This window comes from Arachis stenosperma, chromosome 1 (genome assembly GCF_014773155.1).
Source record: "Arachis stenosperma cultivar V10309 chromosome 1, arast.V10309.gnm1.PFL2, whole genome shotgun sequence".
In the NCBI taxonomy this organism is placed as follows: domain Eukaryota; kingdom Viridiplantae; phylum Streptophyta; class Magnoliopsida; order Fabales; family Fabaceae; genus Arachis; species Arachis stenosperma.
In genome coordinates this window covers 12,160,625-12,180,484 of record NC_080377.1, presented here as the reverse complement: position 1 = coordinate 12,180,484, position 19,860 = coordinate 12,160,625, and the positions used below count along the sequence as shown (strand labels likewise).

Here is a 19,860-nt window from a genome sequence, read left to right as displayed (position 1 = left end):
CTATCTATACAAGTTTTGGCATAAGCATATAATACATCAAGTAATCCAAATTAGTCACAAAATTTTCATGGGCCATCAATTTATAATTTTATATCATGGTTGAGCTTCCTTACTCGTTGGAACATATTTAATACATAATACGCTTATTTTTAACGTAACATGCATATAATAATGTAACTATCAATATATAATTGACAAAAGTAATGATGCAATGCCATAACGTAGACTTCTGCTGGAAGCTCATTTTATGATCATTATTACTTCATCAACTTCTTATTTATGTTATTATTATTATGAGTTTAATTTTAATGTAATGTAAAATATTATTATGAGTATAATTTTTATTATAACACATTAACACAACACAATTAATATTTTCTTAACTTTTTGTCCTTTTGGTGGGGTCTTTCCCTCATTTTTTTTTTGCTAAATTTTGTGCAAAAGCCCACCATCGTTAAAAAGGTAAAAACGATATTAAAAAGAAATAAGCAAATACATTGTTTGTAATTGTGAGTATCAAAATGGTTCATGGAATTTAAATTGTACTAATTATATCCTGAAATTCATAAAAATATACCATGCATGTTAGTCATTGATTCTTTTTCTGTTAGTAATATACTAACTTGATTTTGATGATGATATAGCTTGATTCTATTATATGTGGTCAAATTATGATCTTGCACATACATGTACTAATAATTTATGTATGTCATTAAAATACGTCAGTATATTATTAATAGAAAATGAATTAAGAACTAACCTAGTATATTTTTGTTAATTTTCAAAATATAATTAGTAAATTAAGTTTTTAGAACGATTTTAGACGCAGACGCCCATTTGAGGACTACTCTAAGATTCTGTTTGTGTCAAGTTCCAAATATTATCGACAGCAATCCTATTTTACTTGCAATTTAAAATTTTTTCCTAACACATTTTATAAAAAAATTTATCGGAAATATAGAAAAAAGAAAAGAAAAAAAAAACCAACAAATGAAAACGAGAGAGAGAGAGAGAGAGAGAGAGAGAGAGAGGGGGGGGGTTAAACGAGTTTATTGGCGAAGCGAAGATTGGTTCGCTCAACGAACGCTTCAACGGCAAAATTTCCCGGGCGAAAAAAAGAGGAGGGGGTTCGTGTCTCTCTCTTTGATCTCGTTCTCGCAACAATTCCCTTCATTCCCCTCTCACGCATAGTTTTCCATCTCCACCATAAGGTTTAGGGTTTCTTAATTTCCATTTTCCTCTTTCAAATTCCCCCTAATTTCTCATTTCGTTACAATTTCAGTTTTTTTTTTTGTCCTTTTTGAAAGTTCATTTTGATTGCCATCCTCTTGCATTTTCCGGTTGAGCTTGTTCCCAATTTGATTTGTCCATTTTTCAAAATTCCACCTTTTCCCCCCTTTTTGTTCTTGATTGTTGATGGACATTTCTGGATTTTTTTGTTTTTCTTCTTTTGGATGGTACAGACGGTGATTAATTGAAGCGTGAGGAAGTTTCAGCAAGTGGAGGAGAGAGAGAGAGACAGAGAGAAGAAAAAGGGGTGGTGTTGTTTGTGTGTTGTAGAGTGATTCAGAAAAAAGGGGTCCTCAGGTGAAAGATCTGAGGCTTTTAGGTTTTTGAGGGTGTAATCGAAGAAGAAGAAGAAGATGAGCGCTTCAAAGTTCATCAAGTGCGTTACTGTTGGGGATGGAGCTGTGGGCAAAACTTGCTTGCTAATATCCTACACCAGCAACACCTTCCCCACCGTAATTTCTCTTCCTTTCTCACTTTTTTCTGTTTTAATTTTTGCCTTTTTTTTAATGTATCTGCTGTAAAAATATTTAATTTTTTTCCCTTTTTGAAGTGAGAATGTCATTGAAAAGTGGATCCCCCCCCCCCCCCTTTTTTTTTCCGGGATGTTGTGATGATTGTCAAAATTTTGTTTCTCAACTCAAATTGTGAAATGTTACTAAATAAGAATGATGAGTGACCTCAGGATTCAAAGTGTTCAAGGAAATTTGGAGTATGCCTTTTCTAAGGAGGCAGTGATTTTGAGTTAGGACTGGTTAATTTGGGAAGTTGGGTTGGCAAACAATTAATGAGATGAAATGAATGGAAATGTCTCTTACTTTAAGGGTAAAAAATATGTACACAAATGTATATCTCTCCATTTCATGGTGGGGGAGTAATGGAAGATGTCTAATATGTGTAGTAAATGAAATGAAATTGGTTTCCTTGAGAGAGTTTTAATGATTATACATAGGTGAAGAAATCAATGTTTGCCATTCCTGTCTGGATTGTTCTGCATATAATGATTTGTTCTTCTTTGAATTTTTTATTGTATTGTAACCTTGTAATGTGATATATCATTTAGTTTACTTGTACTTATTGAAAAAAAGAGAGATGGTTATAATTTTTCTATCTCCCTTTTGCTTGGAAACAGGATTATGTGCCAACTGTTTTTGACAATTTCAGTGCAAATGTTGTTGTCAATGGAGCCACAGTTAATCTCGGTTTGTGGGACACTGCAGGTAACCCTACATATTTACCCTTCTTTTTGGTTTTTTATTGTGTTGTTTTGTGGAAGATATTTCTTTTTGGATTTTTATTGTGTTGTTTTGTGGAACAGGGCAAGAGGATTATAACAGACTACGACCTTTGAGTTATCGTGGTGCCGATGTTTTCATATTGGCTTTCTCTCTCATAAGCAAGGCCAGTTATGAAAATGTTTCCAAAAAGGTACTTAGCCTATTGTGTTCCTATAATCCTAGTTTTGCGATAGTTTAAATTGTTCTTTTGCATAAGCCCTTTTGATATGTATAGAGCTTTCTATACGAGCTATAATGAACAATCTTTACTAAAAGTTTCTGATGAATTGAATATGTGTTGTTTGGTTTTCCAGTGGATCCCAGAATTGAAACATTATGCACCTGGTGTCCCCATCATTTTGGTTGGCACAAAGCTTGGTAAGTTTCTTGCTGTCTATTGTGTACCTCATATTTGTGATATCATGCATTTTGTCCTTACTTTCTTCTAGCACATTAACCGATGTTGATAATCATTTCGGGTTATAAAATGGTAGACTTAATTTTGTGGATTCACTGTTTTCAAGAAAAAGGTGGAGGATTGTTACCCCAAATTTGCTCTTATGGGCCTCTTTTGGTAGTTATGGTCATATTGTTTGTTTCTAATTGGGCATCGTGCTATAACTTTTCAGACTTGTTTCTATGGTCTGGTATGTTTTGCTGGAGTGAGTTCATGAATACTTTACATTGACCGGTTTGAAACCTAACAGTTGCTGGGAGGGTCTCATATGATCATATCTTCTTTAAACTTCATATCGATGGTCTTAGCAGCAAACTTTTTTATAACGTTTAAACTTTTTAAAAAATTATTACATACTCAATAAGTCTATATGATGATTGTGTTTAGTTCTGTTTTCAACAATTGCCTGTTATATTAACGACCAGATTGAAGGCACTGGTTGAGTCTAGTGCAGTTTTCATGCTTGACTTCGTATTGGATGAGCTGTGAGATGAAAATGTTCTAATATCCGGCATTAATTTATTGTGTTGTTCATAATATAGTTGTTTGAACTTTTGGATACATTCGCAAATCAGTGTATCTAGATGCAACTTATATTTTAACACATTGATTTATCAATATGGAAATGAGGGTTTTATATTTACAAACAATCTAGTAACGATTGTTTTAAGTCTTCCTGATCTGAGCATGTTCTATATAATGTTCTCTCAGCTAAGATGTGCCCCTTATTGTTGTGTTATTTGAAATAAAACAGATCTTCGGGATGACAAGCAGTTCTTCATTGACCATCCTGGTGCCGTACCCATCACTAATGCTCAGGTGAACACTGTTTCTGGCTCCCCTCTAATTGTTCTAAACTCCTATGACACGTTCGTCATTAAAAATCTGAAATTTGCATTTCCTTCCTTGCTTTTAAAGGGAGAAGAGCTCAGGAAGCTTATCAATGCACCAGCTTACATTGAATGCAGTTCAAAATCTCAGCAGGTGCATACTCTAATCCTTGTTCTTTGGTTGACGGATTATATCGGTTAAATATTTCTAGATGTTCTTACAGTTTTTAGGATCCTATATTGTATAAAACTTTTTAATCAAGCATTTCTCATTTACATCAATATAGTTTGCACAGTACAGGAACTTAATTGAAAGTTTTTGTACAATACAAAGACTTAGTTAAAAACACTAATTATAAGAACCTAATTAGATGGTACTTTGTAGAGCATAATGGTTATTCTAAAATCGATTTTCACGGTTAATGCAGAACGTGAAGGCGGTCTTTGATGCGGCTATTCGAGTTGTTCTTCAACCTCCTAAGCAGAAGAAAAAGAAGGGTAAAGCACAGAAGGCCTGTTCAATATTGTAATTCGACTAGGGTTCTAAAAAGAAAGATCCGTATATGTCTCCTACTTGTATTTCCTTGTCTCCTCTTCCCTTCTTCCTTTTCTTCATTCCCCTTTGCAGTTGAAGAAGTTGGTGTCTATGTGAGTTTATTATCTGTCATATATTCCAAAAGAAGAAAAAAAAAACTTCCTTGAAGCTTAAGGTTGTTGATGCATTGCATTAGTGGAGTTAATTGTGAAAAACTTATTGTCAAAAGTTGCATTTCATGGTTCCAACTTCCAACCCCTTTATTAATGTTTTATGTATTAATATTAATATAAATCTATAAATTAGGATAACCACCTTGTTTGCTTGAGGATACAGAAATATAAATTATTGGTGCATGAATCTCTAATGCTTCCTTAGGTGTCATTTGGTTGTTTTGGAGTTAGTGGGAGCAGTTTTATTTGCTTTCATGCGATAATTTTTTACTTTAAGGCAAAACAAAAAGACCCTAAAGTATAATATTATAGCTTTTTTTGGACGTGATATTTCATATTACAGATTAATTTTAATGTATTTACAGTGAAAAATGTTTTTATAGCTGTTTAATCATATTTGTTATTTTGAATAATTATTCACGCTTAAAAGATAGTTATTTTTTATGATATGGTATTATGTAATTAGATATTCATGTAAATTTTTTTTATTCTAACGGTGCACCAACATTAAATTCATAATATTATAATAACTTAAAAATGATACTAATAAAGCGTTTTATGAAGTACCAACTACCAAGCCTTTAGCTATGCTTGTGAAGCATATCATTATTTTTTCAGCTTTTTATCTGAACTAACCCATAATAATGTTTGTCCAATTGGTCACTACAAACCTAACCCCACTAGATCGTTGCTCTTCAACGTCTGAGGTCAAGTTTTTCATGTAAAACATTTATATCAAAATACAATTAAAAGTGTTATTATGAACTTAATACTAGGTTGGTTTAGTGATAGATAAACTTATTCCCATTACATTTGTCTATTTCGAGCCAAAAAAAAAAATACACGAATTCATACTTTCATATTTTGGTCAAAAGTAAGACACTAAGACTTAATGGTGTTACTAAAAAAAGAAAACAAAAAAGGGCCAGATATGGGCCAAGACGAGAGATCATAAGGCCCATAATGATGATGGGCCCACCAACCCCGAAGGCATGTTCCCAAAAAATCAGAGAAGCAGATACCCGCGTAATTTCGAAACCTCCGCACTTCATCTTTCTCACAATGCTAAAATGGTTCCCAATTTCGCTTTACCATCATCACCATGAGCAGCAGAGTCTCTTAGTTAATCCTAAACCGCGAACTCACAATCCTTGATCGAGTTTGTTAGTTCGTTCCTTAGTTAGTTATTGTTCAATCAATCAATTAGTTAGTTAGTTAGTTAGTTGTAGGGTTTTTACTTCCTTCAGCAGCTGCTCATGGCAAAACGAAACGGCTTCGTTGTGATCTCTTCCGACGATGAAGGAGGATCCGAGAATCGCTCTTTGAAAGGGAGTAGAACCAGAAGCAGCAGCAGAAACTGTAAGAGGCCGAAGTCGAGTTCGAGTTCAACAAGCTCACGTGGAAAGAAGAGGGCTAGAGATTCTGCTTCTCGTTCTCGCCTCTCTAAGCTCCATGAGGTATCCATTTTTTTTATTTGTTTTTTTCTTCAAAGTTTTGCCAATATTTGTCGAAAATGCTAGGTTAGGTTTGTGGACTTCAATTTAAAATTGTTAACTATTGTTTTCTATTTTTTGTGGTGTTTTTGATACTGTAGTGTGAGTTTGGTATTTTTCTGTTAACATGATAATGCTTGATTGAATGTTAATGTAAAGAATGTATTCTGTTTTAAAGTGCCAAAACGAGTTGCATTTCTTTTGGAGGTGTGTTATTTGACTAAATGAGGATGTGGTGAATTGAATTTATTGCAGATCAGCTTATTTGAAGATGACTTCAATGATGTGTTCACAGGGTCAAAGGTATCTGCTGGTATGCTTTCTCTTTGTTCATGTTTCAACACAGGACTTCGTATTTTTATGATGAAGCTGAGAACTTAATTTTGGAATACTGGAAACTCTTTAAGACAGGCATGAGTCAAAGTTCATTGACTTGGAGAAAAAATTTGATTTAATGAATTTAAAAGTTTCTAGTTCACAATCCTATAGTCGTGGAAACTTTTTTGTTTTCTGAATCTGTTGTATTCCCCTCTCTCATGAGTCATAACTTTTGCATCAGGTACTAGGAGGAGCATTGGAGAGGAGCTGTGGGTTGATAAATACAAGCCCCTCTCTGTGGAAGAACTTGCTGTTCACAAGAAAAAGGTCAAGACACTGATCCTTAAGTTATTAATTTTGGTGATATAAATGGCGTCTTAATTTGCTCTTTCTGCTTTGTTTTACAGGTTGATGAGGTTAAGATGTGGTTTGATGAAAGGGTGAATCCTTCAAAGGTACATTTAGCAAAAGAGGTTTTAGGATTTTAACTGATGTTTGTATTTTGTTCTCGGATTATAGAATTTGGGTGATTATAAGGAGGACTGATGTTAGTGCCTTGTTTGCAGATTATACAATTTGGGTGGTTAAAAGGAGGATTTTTACTTATTAGAAAAAGGGTCACTTGTTGGCTTTTAGTTATTTTGAGTCACTTTTTCAGTGTTTCTCCATATGAAGTGTTTACACTTGGAGTTTAAATTTCTATAGAAATGCTTTCCCCAGAATTTCATTATACTAATAAACAGTGAATTAAAATTTTTCTGATCCTTAGATACGTAGTGTGTTGTTTGTCTTTTCATATTGTGTTTTTTTTATCCCCCTCCTTTCTTTTTGTAAACCTACAGGATGTCATCGGAAGTAATGTTCTTGTCATCACTGGACAGGCGGGAGTTGGAAAATCCGTATGTACTCTTCCATTCTCTTGTTAACACCTTTACCCTCCTGCCTTTTTTTGTAGACACAACCCGACTCTGGGCAATCTAGATTTGTTGAAATCTGGTGCATGCTAATGTGGCTTGGAATCAAAATTGACTTCTTTTATCAGCATTTTGATTTTTTTCTTATTTGGATTTTCTTCTTTATTTTAGCTACGTATATATGCACATGTTAGTTCAATTATTACTGAATTTCTGCATGTCAGAATTATGAACTTTCCTATGAATTCTACATTGACATTGGAAATTTTATTCTTGTTATGTAGGCTACTATTCATGTAATTGCATCTCACCTGGGCGCAGTAGTATGTGGATGGGACACACCTACACCTGTACTTTGGCAAGAGCATCTTTACAATTCTGGCGCAGGTGGGTCAAGCTAGTCTACACTTGATAAGTTAGTACGAGAAGAACTTAATTCAATTCTTTTCTGCTTTAGCCTCTCTGATTCTAAACCATGAGGTTCCTTGTGTTAGTGTATGTTCAAAATCAAATGACAGTGTGCATTTGGTTTACAGTCCAAATAGAAAATGCTTACATTAAATTTTGGAGAAAGGAAAGAGCTCTAATCAGTTGTACCTAATTACATATTTTCCCCATAATTTTATTTTCTATCGTCAGGAGTAAAATACACATCCAAGTTGGAAGAATTTGAAACTTTTGTTGAGAGAATACGGAAATATGGAGTAATGTCAGCTTCCCTTACAAGCGAGTCAAAGCCATCTGTCATACTTTTAATAGATGACCTTCCCTTGACAAATGGGAAAGCTGCTTTCGGAAGGCTTAAAGATTGCTTGCACCTTTTAGTGCGCTCAGCTCAGGTACCCACAGCAATATTGTTCACCGACTATGGCATTACTGATTCAGCAGATCCCAATGCACGAAACCTGCATGAACTTCAGCTATCTCTAGAGAGTTCTGGGGCTTGTAAGGTTACTTCCTTGAAAGATTCTCTTGCATTTTTTGACTTCTTGTTAAGAGAATTCTAACCCAACTTTTGGGAAACTTTCAGGTGGCATTCAATCCAATCACTACTAATTCTATTAAGAAGGTTCTCTTTAGAATATGCCAAATGGAGCAGTGTGATATTCCTGCTGACCATGTTGATCTAATAGCAAAAGCCAGTGAAGGTGACATCAGACATGCAATTACTTCGTTACAGTTTTTCTGTCTGAAACCAAATCAAGTCCCTTCCTTTTCTCAATCTGCTGATGCTCTTGGTCCATTACAAGATCACAGTAATACATCTGAAGGATTAGAGGATGGATATTCATTGAATTTTGGCAGAGATGAGACACTTAATTTATTTCATGCCTTGGGGAAGTTTCTACACAATAAGAGGGAGGCTGGTGCTGCAGTAAACTATGGTACTATAATTTGGTGAAAATTGACACTCATATTTTCTTTGGATTGCAGCTTATTCACATAAAGTTTTTTTTATTTTGTAGACCAACATGGCTTTCATATACAAGAAAGATTTTCAAGATTACCTTTAAAAATGGATGTCCCAGAGAAGATTCTTTCTCAAGCCCATGTACAGCCGGGACAGGTTGCTGATTTTCTGCATGAAAATGGTATTTTTCCTGGCCACTTTTTGTTGATGTCCTTTGTGAAAACTTTATAATGAAGATGTTTTATTCCATTATTTATTTTCAGAACCAAAGCCAGTAAGTTTTATTTTTCCCACATTCTGATTTCTTGCAGTTCTGGAGTTTCTGGATGCTGAAGCAATAGATGATGCATGTACCGTGTCTACATATCTAGGTGATGCAGACATCCTTCTTTCTAAACTTCGGGGAGCGCTATCTAGTTATAATGAAGCAGAGAGCATGCTGCAGTCAGCTGCTGCATCAATTGCTGTGCGCGGGGTTCTGTTTGGAAATTCTCATGTAGTATCATCTAGGTTAGGATATCACTTATATGGATGCGTCTGTTGTGTGAGCAAAATATCTGTTTCTTTCATGTTTAATATTGTTGACTTTTACAGGTGGCACGCAATTCGTAGACCAAATCTCTGGAAGGTTGAGAAATCATCACTTTACAACAAGGTGTTTGATTGTGGCCTTTCTTTCTGTAAATTTTAACATCTTCCAATTTCCAATATTGGAGGAGCTCATTTAAAATATGCTACCTGTTCATTTAATTTGAGAGAGAAAAGTAATTTAGAGAGCAGAAATAGAGTATAGTAGTTTGTGTTTTTCATCACACTAAAAAATTGTCTTCTGTTCATGATCTTCCATTGCAGGATGAGTTGTTTAGGTTGAGAGACTCTGATTGGAAATTGAGTTCTTATAATACATCTGTTATGGCCATGGAGTACATGCCTATGCAAAAACTGCTTGGAGATAGGGCATGTTATCAGGATTCAGTGCAGGACTTGGATATGGAAGATGCTGATTTTGACAAAATGAATTTAGATGCCCAAGAAGATGATGATGATGACATAGAAGATTGGTAGAGATTCTACTATGGGGAATGATAAGTTTTGTGAGTAGTTTTTGTTATCACTGATGTAACAACATACGTGTCAAGGTGGTAAAGTGTTAGTCCAATTTCCTTGATTAAATTTTCGGTCTGGGAAAAAAGAGTGATCCCATTGTAAATATCAACTTTTATTTTATCAGTGTTTTTATTATATCCAAGTTCATGGAACAAAATGTTCTATCATTTGTTTTCTATTTCTCAAAGCTCAGAAAGGAAAGGCCATAGAAGAAAAATTGCAACATCCTCAAACTCCACTATTTCTCATTCAACTATTTGGCGTGAATAGAACAAACTAGCAAAGCTACAGAATAATCAAATTAATTTGATTTCAAGATGTATCAACTCAAAATCGGCTTATTACAAAGTCAATGTGCCTGAATTTTACAAGGCATAACAAATAAGTAATAGACAAAGTAACTAATGCAAAAATAGTCTACATGCAGCTACTCCTATTCGTAGAACTGCTATAAAAATGTAGCATAAATGCATAATACACTTCATCTTCCTCTAGCATGAAATGAAGTTACTTAAAAAATGGAGACCAAGTTCATCTCCAACCTAAAAAAAATCTATGTTATTTAGGTAATTAAATTATTAAATCAAATTGGTTGATTTTCAGGCCCTAGGACTCAAAGATAATGTAATATCTTGAAAAACCTTAAGCCTCTTGTCAATCTTGTTCTGGAAAATCCCGGTGCTATTTGTGTCATTTGATGTTGTTGTATGAGACTCATTTGGGGGTCCAAGAATTGCAGAAAGAATAGCATCTTCAAAGTCCTTGTTGTTGGGTAACAAGTCTGTTAACTTGTTCTTCTCATCATTATTGTCCTCTAATGATAGCCTCCTTCTTGTTTTGTTCTCTGGAACCTCAATTTCCCTATGCAACTTGTTGTTATTGAGCTCTCCCACATCATTCAACACCCTCATGGATCCTGCAGCATTTCCAGACCTTGTTCTCTTAAGGGTCTCCGAGAAAGGATTCTCAATAGGTGGCTGTGGCATAGGCTCCTTGAAAGACAAAGAAGATTTTGATACATAAAATGGTGGGGCTGCAACATTGAGTGAATTATTCCCCAACATGGCACTAACAAGTTTGGTACTTTTCTGCATTGGTGGTGGTGCTGGATTTATTGTTGTTATGTTGGAATTGATGTTTTCATCGGCAAATTCATCCTGTGCTGCTGCCTTATTGTTCATCATTGATGATGGCATCATGCTTGTATGATGATCCTTACAAGGCTGAGGCTGCCAAATTGATGACGAACCCAAGAAAGCCTCAAAGAGTCTCTTCTGTTCAATCCTATCACCATTTCCTTTGCTCATCATCTCGGATTCGAGGTCTTTGAGCATTTGCTGTGCCCTTTCATAGGCCTTGAGATGGGAATCTGAGCCTCTTGGGCCGTCCGGGACAGCCGGTTTCACTCTAAAGAGGGTCTCTTTCGCCTCGCTTATCCTCCCTTGCTTCATCAGACAGATGCCTAGATTGCACATCTTGTTGTTGTCTGGAGCAATTGATAGCGCACGCCGATAGGCCTCTTCTGCTTCTACATAGTTGTTCTGCTGCATCAATGCCCATCCCAAGTTCCCCTACACATTCACAACAACAAATTCAGCTCAGTTTCATGTAATTTGTGATGGAAAAATTCACTTAATCACAATGCATATCAAATAGAGATAAAACAGAAAAAAAAAAAGAAAAAGAAAACAAAGTATTCCCAAGTTAAATGATCACAAGGACACATGAATATAAGAATCAAAATAAATAAATGACACAAGTTAAAATTGAGACTCTGAAGTTTACAATTTTCTTCATACCAGTAACCTTGTGGCTTCTTGTTCCACAGATACTTGAAACTTTTTCCCTTGAGATCTCGCAGTCTTTGTACGCTTGCCATTGAAAGCCAAACCTTGTTGAATCAAGAACAGCTTGTGCTTCAATAGACCAATTTGATCATCAAGTCTACCACATCTCTGTGAAGAAAACAAGATTCCACATTGAGTTTTTCAGCATTGCTAGTGAACAATGTTGAAGGACTAACACTTAAGAAACTAGAAACAATTAAATACATTGGATGCATCATCATCATCATCTTAATAATAATTACCTTGTAAAGATCCAAGAGGATGTTATCAAGGGATTCTTGTGCTTGATCAGAGCATCTACTTCGAAGAGATTTAATGGCTTCGATGGCTTCTTCGGCCCGGTTCTGCTGCTTCATCACAATTGCCATGTCTTTCAAAGCACTATCTACTCTATCTCCGGCATTAATGGCTGCCCAAAACAGTGGAATTGCTCTCTCTGGATCCTTATCCACTAACTGAAACAAAGGAAAAGAAAAAGAATTAGATAAAAAAAAATCATAATTAGTTAAATTAGTTTGGAGCATTTTATGAATCAAACACCAAGAAAGAAGCAAGTTAACCAAGATCCAAACCTGAACATTTTTTGCTCTAACATAGGGACTATCACCAACGGGAACCTTGTGAGTGACGTGGAAGGATTCGGAGCGTGTTCTTGGAACCCCGAGAGGCTTCGCCGGTGACGAAGGTGCAGACTTTGTTGGTCTGAATCCTGGGGGAGCATTCCACATATCTTGCAACATTATTATCAAAAGTGAAAGGCAAAAAAGATAAATTCTTTTCTTCTTTTTGTTTCTGTTGAGAGAAGATAGAGTAGAACAGTGTTGAAAATGAAGAAGCAGAAGAATGAGTGATTAGAAGAAGAAAAAGCAGAGAGAAGAGAGTGTGGGATTGTTCATGCGGATGAGTTCAGGTTTTTAAGTTTTTGAAAAATGGGTAGCCGTTAGAAAGTAGCCGTTGAAAGATGTAATATTAGATTAGCGGTGTTAACGTGTTCGGGTTCCTCATACCATAAATAAAACACTAATACGGGTCATTTCTTAAAAGAAAAAAAAAATGAAAACTTTGCATAATTTTTTTTCTTCCAATATGGGAAAAGTTGCATAGTTTTTTAATCAATTTAATAAAAATAATGTTGTCTTAATTTCTAAAACGTACATTTGTTTTTTGTTATTAAAATGAGAATATATTGGTGCATTTATATTTGATTATTGTAATTAACATTCTTAGATTAATATTTTCATTACTTTTATTTAATTATTCATAAGGTTTTTTTGGGCACATGAAATATTTTTGGTTGTTCACTATATAGTTTTCAAGTATATTTTTATTTTATTCATTCCAATATGGCATAAAAAGAAATTATAACAATATTTAATTATTTATTGAGATAAGTAAATAATTTTGGTTATTCATATTTTTAATAAAAATTTGACATCCTATATAATAGCCTATGTAATATCATATATCATTGTCGAATTTTTTTATGTATTTGGTTAATTATATAAATAGTAAATGACATATTCTTCTCATACTCACTTAGAGGTTACGAGTTCGAGTCTTCCTATTTTTGGTAAAAAAAAAATGATATAATCTTCCCATACTTACCTAGAGGTTGCGGGTTCGAGTCTCTCTATCTTTAAAAAAAATGAATACTAAAAAAACTTTATGATAAAAAAAATAAATTAAGAAATAATTTAATTGTTATAAACTAACAATATAAATAAATACTTGCAATTTGTCAGACTTTTGAAATATACATGGTTTAGTTGGATACTTTTTTTAATTTCACCAATACATAATTATGTCCTAGTTTTTTCTTCTTCTTTATATTGATAGTATATACAAACAAAATCCTATTATTATTATTAAATAGAAAAATAACTTTTAGCATGCATCTTAAAAATTTTGTTTCGGTTTGAATTTTTTTTTCTTAGATTTACTATTATAAGTTGTTTATACCTTCTGAGAAAAAAAACCCTAAAGAGAAGAGGGTAAATCCGCCGGCCCGACCCGTGTAACCCGCTAAAAAAGGCGGGTTGGGATGAAAAATTAGGACCGCCAAAAAATAAAAGCCCGCTTAACCCACACCACTTAAACTGCGAGCTTTGACGGACTTCGGTGGGACGGGCTTAGTTTTTTTTTTTGGTAAGGGGGTATTTTTGTAATTTTTTTGCCAAAATACAACTTCTCGCAACCAAACTTACAAGAGTATAAAGATAAAAATTGAGTATTTTGGATTATGTTTATATTACTTTGGAGATAATATTTATAATTATATTTTGGATTATATTTATTTTGCTTTGTAGACAATATTTATAAGTATGTTTTGGATGAAAACTTGGTTTATAATTATGTTTATTAGATATTTATAATTATAAAGACTTTAATATTTGTGAATATAAAAAATATAATTTTTTGTGCCTTTAGAAATTATAAATTTATTAATATGATTGTGAAATTATATATATTATTTAGTAGATAATAGTAAAAAAAAAAAAAGAAAGGAGTTTTGATAGGTTTAGCCCGCCAGCCCGCAATTAAGTGGGGTGGGTGGAATTTTAGGATCGCCTCATTAAGCGGGGCAAGGCGGACCAACCTGCCAAAAAGCAGACTTCTGGCGGGGCGGGCTTCCCCACTTGCCACCCCTAGTATTTATAATGACAGTAACATAATTTTATGAGGAAAAAAACTTCAAAATTTTTATAGAAAACCCATTAAACAAAAGTTATTTGTAAGGTAACACTTTTTCGTGATCAACCTTGTGCTTAAGAAGAAAATGGATAATATATTGTCCAAGAAACAAAACATTTATTACACTTCTATAGAAACTACGAGACACTACACAAAAGGATAACATAACTTGTGTACCAATGCAAAGATGCAGAACAGTGCTTCTAAGGAACCACATCTGAACAACATCAACAAAGGAAATCTTGTCACATAAAGTGAGATCAACTACATAGATCAAATCAGATATAGGACATGAAAAGTTGTCATAATTCCACTTCTTAAACAATAACTATGACAATTAGCAACTACAGTGCGCGGAAACTGTCAACTTTATCGAGTCTAGCTGTTCCTGAACTTGATGACTCCCCCATTGCATCAGGAGAGGCTGCAACCTGCGTTGATTCTCTATTTAACGAAGTTGGCATACCCGAAATCTCCTGAAAGTGATAAATGACATTTATGGAAGGATGGAAAGCATAGATAACTAAACAAGTGTTACAACAGGCACAGGGATGTTGTTTCATACCTTCATCAAATGTAACCTCAAATCACAGGGTCGAACCTGGTTTCCAATGGATGCCATCACGAATTTCGAATATTGAAACAATACATCAGCAGCAGCTTGCTTTTTCTCTTCCACCTGAAAAACAAAATTCAGTTCAGTTCTTTCACAAAAATTGTTCAAAGTGAATGCAATTACTCGCTCCACAGACTGCGACCGATAAGATGGAAACCCGAAGGGGAAGGAGAAAGAAACCAATGCTTTTTCCCCAAAATCACAGGCTATTTTGAATTCCAGGTATTGGAGTTGTTGCAAATGCTCAAAACCAAAACTTCTCTATCAATTCATACATTTAAGGTATATTATTTTATTTGACATGTAAGAACAGAAGCATCACTTTTTTCCTACTATTTATCTCCCAAGCTTTCAAAAAAGATAGCTTTCCATGGCAACAACAAACACTAAAGCAAGAATTAGAATCGAAAAAGCAAATCCCGAGTCAAACATCATACAAGATTCTGAGTTAATGCTTACTGAAATTCAGGGGAACTTAACTATCTTGCCATCATATGTATGATCAGGTAAGAGATAGCATAGCTTCAACCCAAACACCAACCAGAATCAGAATCAGAATAAGTCACATCAACACTTAGCTTCAAACAATGATTCTCATTTCCAAAAATTGTAACTGAAATAAATTATCCATATGCTTATCTTCCCATCCTTATGAACTACCATCAAGAATCACAATTAAAATGTGTTTGAGACTTTGAGGTGCAAGTGTGCAACCTCTTACAAACATAAATTATATGGAAAATTCTAGGAGGTTTACTATCTTCCATGAATGAACCCAAAACTCTAACCCTAGCAAAATTAATGAAATTCTCTCAAGAGTTATCATTCAGCTGGAAAAGGAAAAGAGCAAAGACAAGCATAAACTAACAGATTCATAGGCTCAAAGCGAACAATTGATCCAAAACATTCAGAACCATAACCAAAAATGATGCGAGAAACTGAAAATTAACGGTATTCACAGGAAATGGTATCAACGAAATCGACAGAATATATTGAATCAAAGAAAACAAATACGAAATTAGGGGTTTTTACTTTTGAAAGCATTTAAAAATAGGAAATTTCGAATTTTTACTTTAACTATATCTTGAGTGAATTTAGGGGAAAAGGAAAAAAGAACAACAGAGAACCTCGTAATCTTCGATCATGGCGAGCGTATGTATGGCAAAATCTGAAGATGTTTCTTCCTCCTGATGCTGTCGATGAAGGTCTTCAATTATATTCTTGTGGATATTGTATTTGTATTGATAAAACAATAACTAGCTCTAATATCAACTGGCCTATTAGCTCAGTTGGTTAGAGCGTCGTGCTAATAACGCGAAGGTCGCAGGTTCGAGACCTGCATGGGCCAATTTATCATTTTAACCTACTTTTTACAATTTTGCCACCTCCGGTCCAGTTTTTCCCCCTTCCTATAACTATCAGAATGATATTACTCCCTATTTTAACTCGCTTACTTCATTGATTGTAATCATAAAAAGGCAATGAAGTAAAACTGCTACACTGGGTATTCAGTAACGAAGACAAACTACTACAACTGAATTTCCAAGAAAGAATGTACGAAGGATATTCAAGACCAAATGGATAAAATTAGAGGCTAATAATCTAATTTAGTTAATGCATTAAAGCTCTTGATTACTCTTATATTCTGGTTAATATTAACTTTTACTAAATATTCTTGTATACCATAACTCAAACTGTTGATATACTAGTTGCTAGTTCCTGTCAGATCATGGTTCAACACAAAACTCAATTTGTGACGGTATAAATTAAATTCTATATGATTTGACCCACAAATAATAAAGCACTCATTTTGTGTTGGACCAATAGCACCTACAAGAACAATTCACGAGAAACATTGAAAAGGAAAAACACAAGTAAATAAATGTCTCCTCAAACGATCTTTCTTTGCAGCCTCAACAGCTGTTTTTCTTTCGTTTCAATATTAGCCACAGTGGCTTTAATTTTTGCTTCACTAAAGTAGGGCCAACACCTAGTAAGAACATTGATCGCATGATACAAAACAAAAGAAACAGAAAATTCATGTCTCCTTAGGAGGAGCTTTCTTTGCGGCCTCAGCTGCTGCTTTCTCGGCTTCAATCTCGGCCACAATAGCATCGATTTCGGCTTCCTCAAGTTGACGCAAGCCTTGCTCTTTCGTCATCACAGCAACTTCAATGTTCTTGCCTCCGCTCTCAACGACCTTATTTCATACACCAAGAAGGAAAAGTCATATGTGAAACAGTCATTATTGATTTATCCAGTTCCATATAAGATGAATTACTAGCTCACACAAGCACCGTAATCATTCAAAACACATAAAAGAATCACTTATGACGATTCTATTGTTAGGTCGTGTCAAGCCAGTGTACAACTATCAGATTTATCAGGTTTGATTGTAAATTTGTCAAACAATATATGAAGAATCTGGCAGATGATTAAAGTAATAATGTGACTCCCTCTTGCAATCATGTACTATACACATCCTAATATAATTGCTTAAAAGTTCTGGGCTGTGTAGCAGCATAACAATTAAGGAACCCCTCACATAAATATTTTGCCTTTTAAGAACAAATTATCAGACAAGTGCTTGCTTTAGTCAATATATTATCAACCCACTAAATGATATTAGTGGATTTTTAAAGAATTCTTAAGTATTCAGTCGAACAAAACAAACAATTAACTGGAAATGGATAATGATGAAACTTTTGAGGCTAATACTACTTACCATCATCAACACTTATAACAAGCTGAAGTAAGGAAATACTAGATTGGATGTCTGAAATGATTTCATGATACTCACAAAATTGTTTTTAATAAAACAACAGAAAAATAAAACTATTTACATGAATAAATTGCTAGATTATGTACCACATAGTTTTGCCAGAACTGCATCAAGAGCAAAGACTTGAAAGATTGGTACATTTTATGTAAGCAGAAAGGTTAGGCATGATTTCTGTATTGGAAGAATGAATGTAAACTCATAATTGAAGAAACCCTTTTAAATTCAAAGCATCAAAAGATAGACACATGCAAAGAACAAAGGAGGAGAGTTCCCTTTAGCATTTGAAAGAAGAAAAACCTTCAAAATGTTGCAGCAAGAAACCTAGATACATAATAAATTCAAGTATGCTTCCATCAAGACGAAAAGAACAAATGAGCTCACCTCAAGCAATGCTCGGATAGCTAATTTTATGGTTTCCTGGCCAGAAACTTCCTTGTAGTTCTTCTCTAGGAACTCCCGGATCGAATTTGAGTTTCTACCGGTTGCATTGGCTTTCCAAGCTGAGAATGTGCCAGAAGGATCCGTTTGATACAGGGATGGTGTACCAGTGTATGGATCAAAGCCAACAATCAAGGTTGAAAGGCCAAAGGGCCGAACACCACCACTTTGTGTGTACTTCTGCTGAAGACCTGCAATGTAACGAGTTATGTACTCTACCGTCACTGGATCCTCGACAGTAAGCCTATGGCTTTGACATTCAACTCTTGCCCTGTTTATAAGGACACGTGCATCAGCTTTTAGTCCTGCACAAGCAAGAGCAATGTGATCGTCCAGATTGACAATCTTCCTCACCGTTCTGCAAAAAGTATAACGCAATATAATGGTGAGACAAGTAAACACCATACTATGTCCTATATTGCTATGTATAGCACACAACAGAAACGGCAAAACTCAATTCTTTCAGTGCTTCTAAAGAGGAGCTAACAATTCTTGCAAAGCATTGAGCGTTGTGGAAAAAGCATCTTAAAGGCCTTCCTGAAACTAAGAAATTACTTCACATCAAAATAGTCCAAACACTACCGAAGGGATCCAATATTCTCAAACCTAGTCATTAGTGATCAAATTATATGCTAACCAAGCAACAGAAAGGTTTCAAATGGAGCATTATACAACAAAATCAACCTATATATGTTCTATATCATACTTCAAAGCTAAACAACATTTCTCTGCAAAATCATCCCAAAAATATCTACATTCTAGTGAGCATCCAAGTAAAATCAGCATATCAACACTGAAGTCCACATAGAATGCCTAATTAGAGAAAGTTCCAAATAAACATAAACCCTAGAAGCCATTCTCGATACCAAAGGGATCTATCATCTATCTACCCTACAAAAATATACTCAGCAAGATCACACTCCAGAAAGCCTAACCACAATAATTATCATAATAACAATTAGAAATACATTAGAAAAATTGAATCACAGAACTAGTAATTGGGGAGTGGAGGGTCCGAAAGATCACCATTTCAGGCAAAGTAAGAAAATTTCGGAAAGGGATTTTATGAAAAGTCGCAAACTTTGGGAACATAAGTTTAAAATATAGGATTAGGGTTATGGTGTTACCTGGAGTCTTGGAGCTTGGCAGTGGATTTCTTCTCGACGCCGAGCACGACGTTGTCGGTGCCACGGACTCCGACGGCGGCGTTGCCCTTGCGGACGGCCTCGAGAGCGTATTCGACCTGGAAGAGGTGGCCGTCCGGCGAGAAGACGGTGATAGCTCTATCGTACCTGGCCATGGGTGGTGGTGTGATTCAAATCTGTGTTGTTTAGTCAAAAAGGTTTCTTCTTTCTTTGCTTTGTTTTGTGTTTTAATTTGTTGATTCTTCTGTTTGAGTGTGATGATGCAGTAGCAGCTGCTTAGGGAACAAGTATACTATAACACTATTATTCTTATTGGGCTTTTTGGTCCTTCATTGGGCCTTCAATTTTTGGTATTGTGGGTCTTCATCTTTGCTTGCCAATTCCCCAACCACTGGTTCAATACTATTAACAAATTTTCTGTAACTAACTTGAGTTGGTCACTCATCTGTTTAAATAAGTATCAACAAAAAAAATATTTAGTTTGTATTTTTTATTTTTAGTATTTTTTTATAGAATTTTATTTTTTTATTTTATAAAAT

The 19,860-nt window shown here is 34.7% G+C and overlaps 5 protein-coding genes and 1 non-coding gene across 8 annotated transcripts; 3 read left to right on the top strand and 3 right to left on the bottom strand.

Moving 5' to 3' along the window:
- The first annotated feature begins 977 nt into the window (after positions 1-977).
- On the top strand, positions 978-4,620 carry LOC130969659 (rac-like GTP-binding protein RHO1). 2 transcript variants are annotated; one of them, XM_057895507.1, is made up of 8 exons: positions 978-1,211; positions 1,464-1,742; positions 2,420-2,507; positions 2,606-2,715; positions 2,879-2,942; positions 3,776-3,840; positions 3,940-4,005; positions 4,280-4,620. In XM_057895507.1, exons 2-8 carry the CDS (start codon positions 1,644-1,646, stop codon positions 4,379-4,381), a joined length of 594 nt encoding a protein of 197 aa, XP_057751490.1. In that variant the 5' UTR covers positions 978-1,211; positions 1,464-1,643; the 3' UTR covers positions 4,382-4,620. The 2 variants fall into 2 exon arrangements, with proteins under 2 accessions (XP_057751490.1, XP_057751481.1); XM_057895498.1 differs by having other exon boundaries at positions 996-1,127.
- A 986-nt stretch (positions 4,621-5,606) lies between these two features.
- Positions 5,607-9,945, top strand: LOC130939879 (cell cycle checkpoint protein RAD17). Of its 2 annotated transcripts, none has more exons than XM_057867948.1 (12): positions 5,607-6,016; positions 6,308-6,365; positions 6,612-6,697; positions 6,778-6,825; positions 7,213-7,269; positions 7,569-7,671; positions 7,924-8,234; positions 8,315-8,669; positions 8,751-8,876; positions 9,007-9,205; positions 9,290-9,350; positions 9,548-9,945. In XM_057867948.1, exons 1-12 carry the CDS (start codon positions 5,816-5,818, stop codon positions 9,758-9,760), a joined length of 1,818 nt encoding a protein of 605 aa, XP_057723931.1. In that variant the 5' UTR covers positions 5,607-5,815; the 3' UTR covers positions 9,761-9,945. The 2 variants fall into 2 exon arrangements, with proteins under 2 accessions (XP_057723931.1, XP_057723935.1); XM_057867952.1 differs by having other exon boundaries at positions 5,847-6,016; positions 6,308-6,355.
- A 98-nt stretch (positions 9,946-10,043) lies between these two features.
- On the bottom strand, positions 10,044-12,491 carry LOC130938406 (protein POLLENLESS 3-LIKE 2). Its single transcript, XM_057867153.1, has 4 exons — positions 12,222-12,491; positions 11,892-12,104; positions 11,602-11,757; positions 10,044-11,373 (listed from the first exon to the last, which is right to left on the bottom strand). The coding sequence occupies exons 1-4, from the start codon at positions 12,387-12,389 to the stop codon at positions 10,402-10,404; spliced, it is 1,509 nt and encodes a 502-aa protein (XP_057723136.1). The 5' UTR covers positions 12,390-12,491; the 3' UTR covers positions 10,044-10,401.
- Positions 12,492-14,437: 1,946 nt separating this feature from the next.
- On the bottom strand, positions 14,438-16,174 carry LOC130960796 (uncharacterized). The gene is made up of 3 exons (XM_057886261.1): positions 16,084-16,174; positions 14,906-15,019; positions 14,438-14,816 (listed from the first exon to the last, which is right to left on the bottom strand). The coding sequence occupies exons 1-3, from the start codon at positions 16,099-16,101 to the stop codon at positions 14,685-14,687; spliced, it is 264 nt and encodes an 87-aa protein (XP_057742244.1). The 5' UTR covers positions 16,102-16,174; the 3' UTR covers positions 14,438-14,684.
- A 56-nt stretch (positions 16,175-16,230) lies between these two features.
- Positions 16,231-16,304, top strand: TRNAI-AAU (transfer RNA isoleucine (anticodon AAU)). Its single transcript has one exon. It is a non-coding gene; the product is annotated as a tRNA-Ile (tRNA).
- A 531-nt stretch (positions 16,305-16,835) lies between these two features.
- On the bottom strand, positions 16,836-19,574 carry LOC130941553 (proteasome subunit alpha type-7). Its single transcript, XM_057870108.1, has 3 exons — positions 19,304-19,574; positions 18,120-18,534; positions 16,836-17,156 (listed from the first exon to the last, which is right to left on the bottom strand). Exons 1-3 carry the CDS (start codon positions 19,474-19,476, stop codon positions 16,995-16,997), a joined length of 750 nt encoding a protein of 249 aa, XP_057726091.1. The 5' UTR covers positions 19,477-19,574; the 3' UTR covers positions 16,836-16,994.
- Between the last annotated feature and the right edge of the window lie 286 nt (positions 19,575-19,860).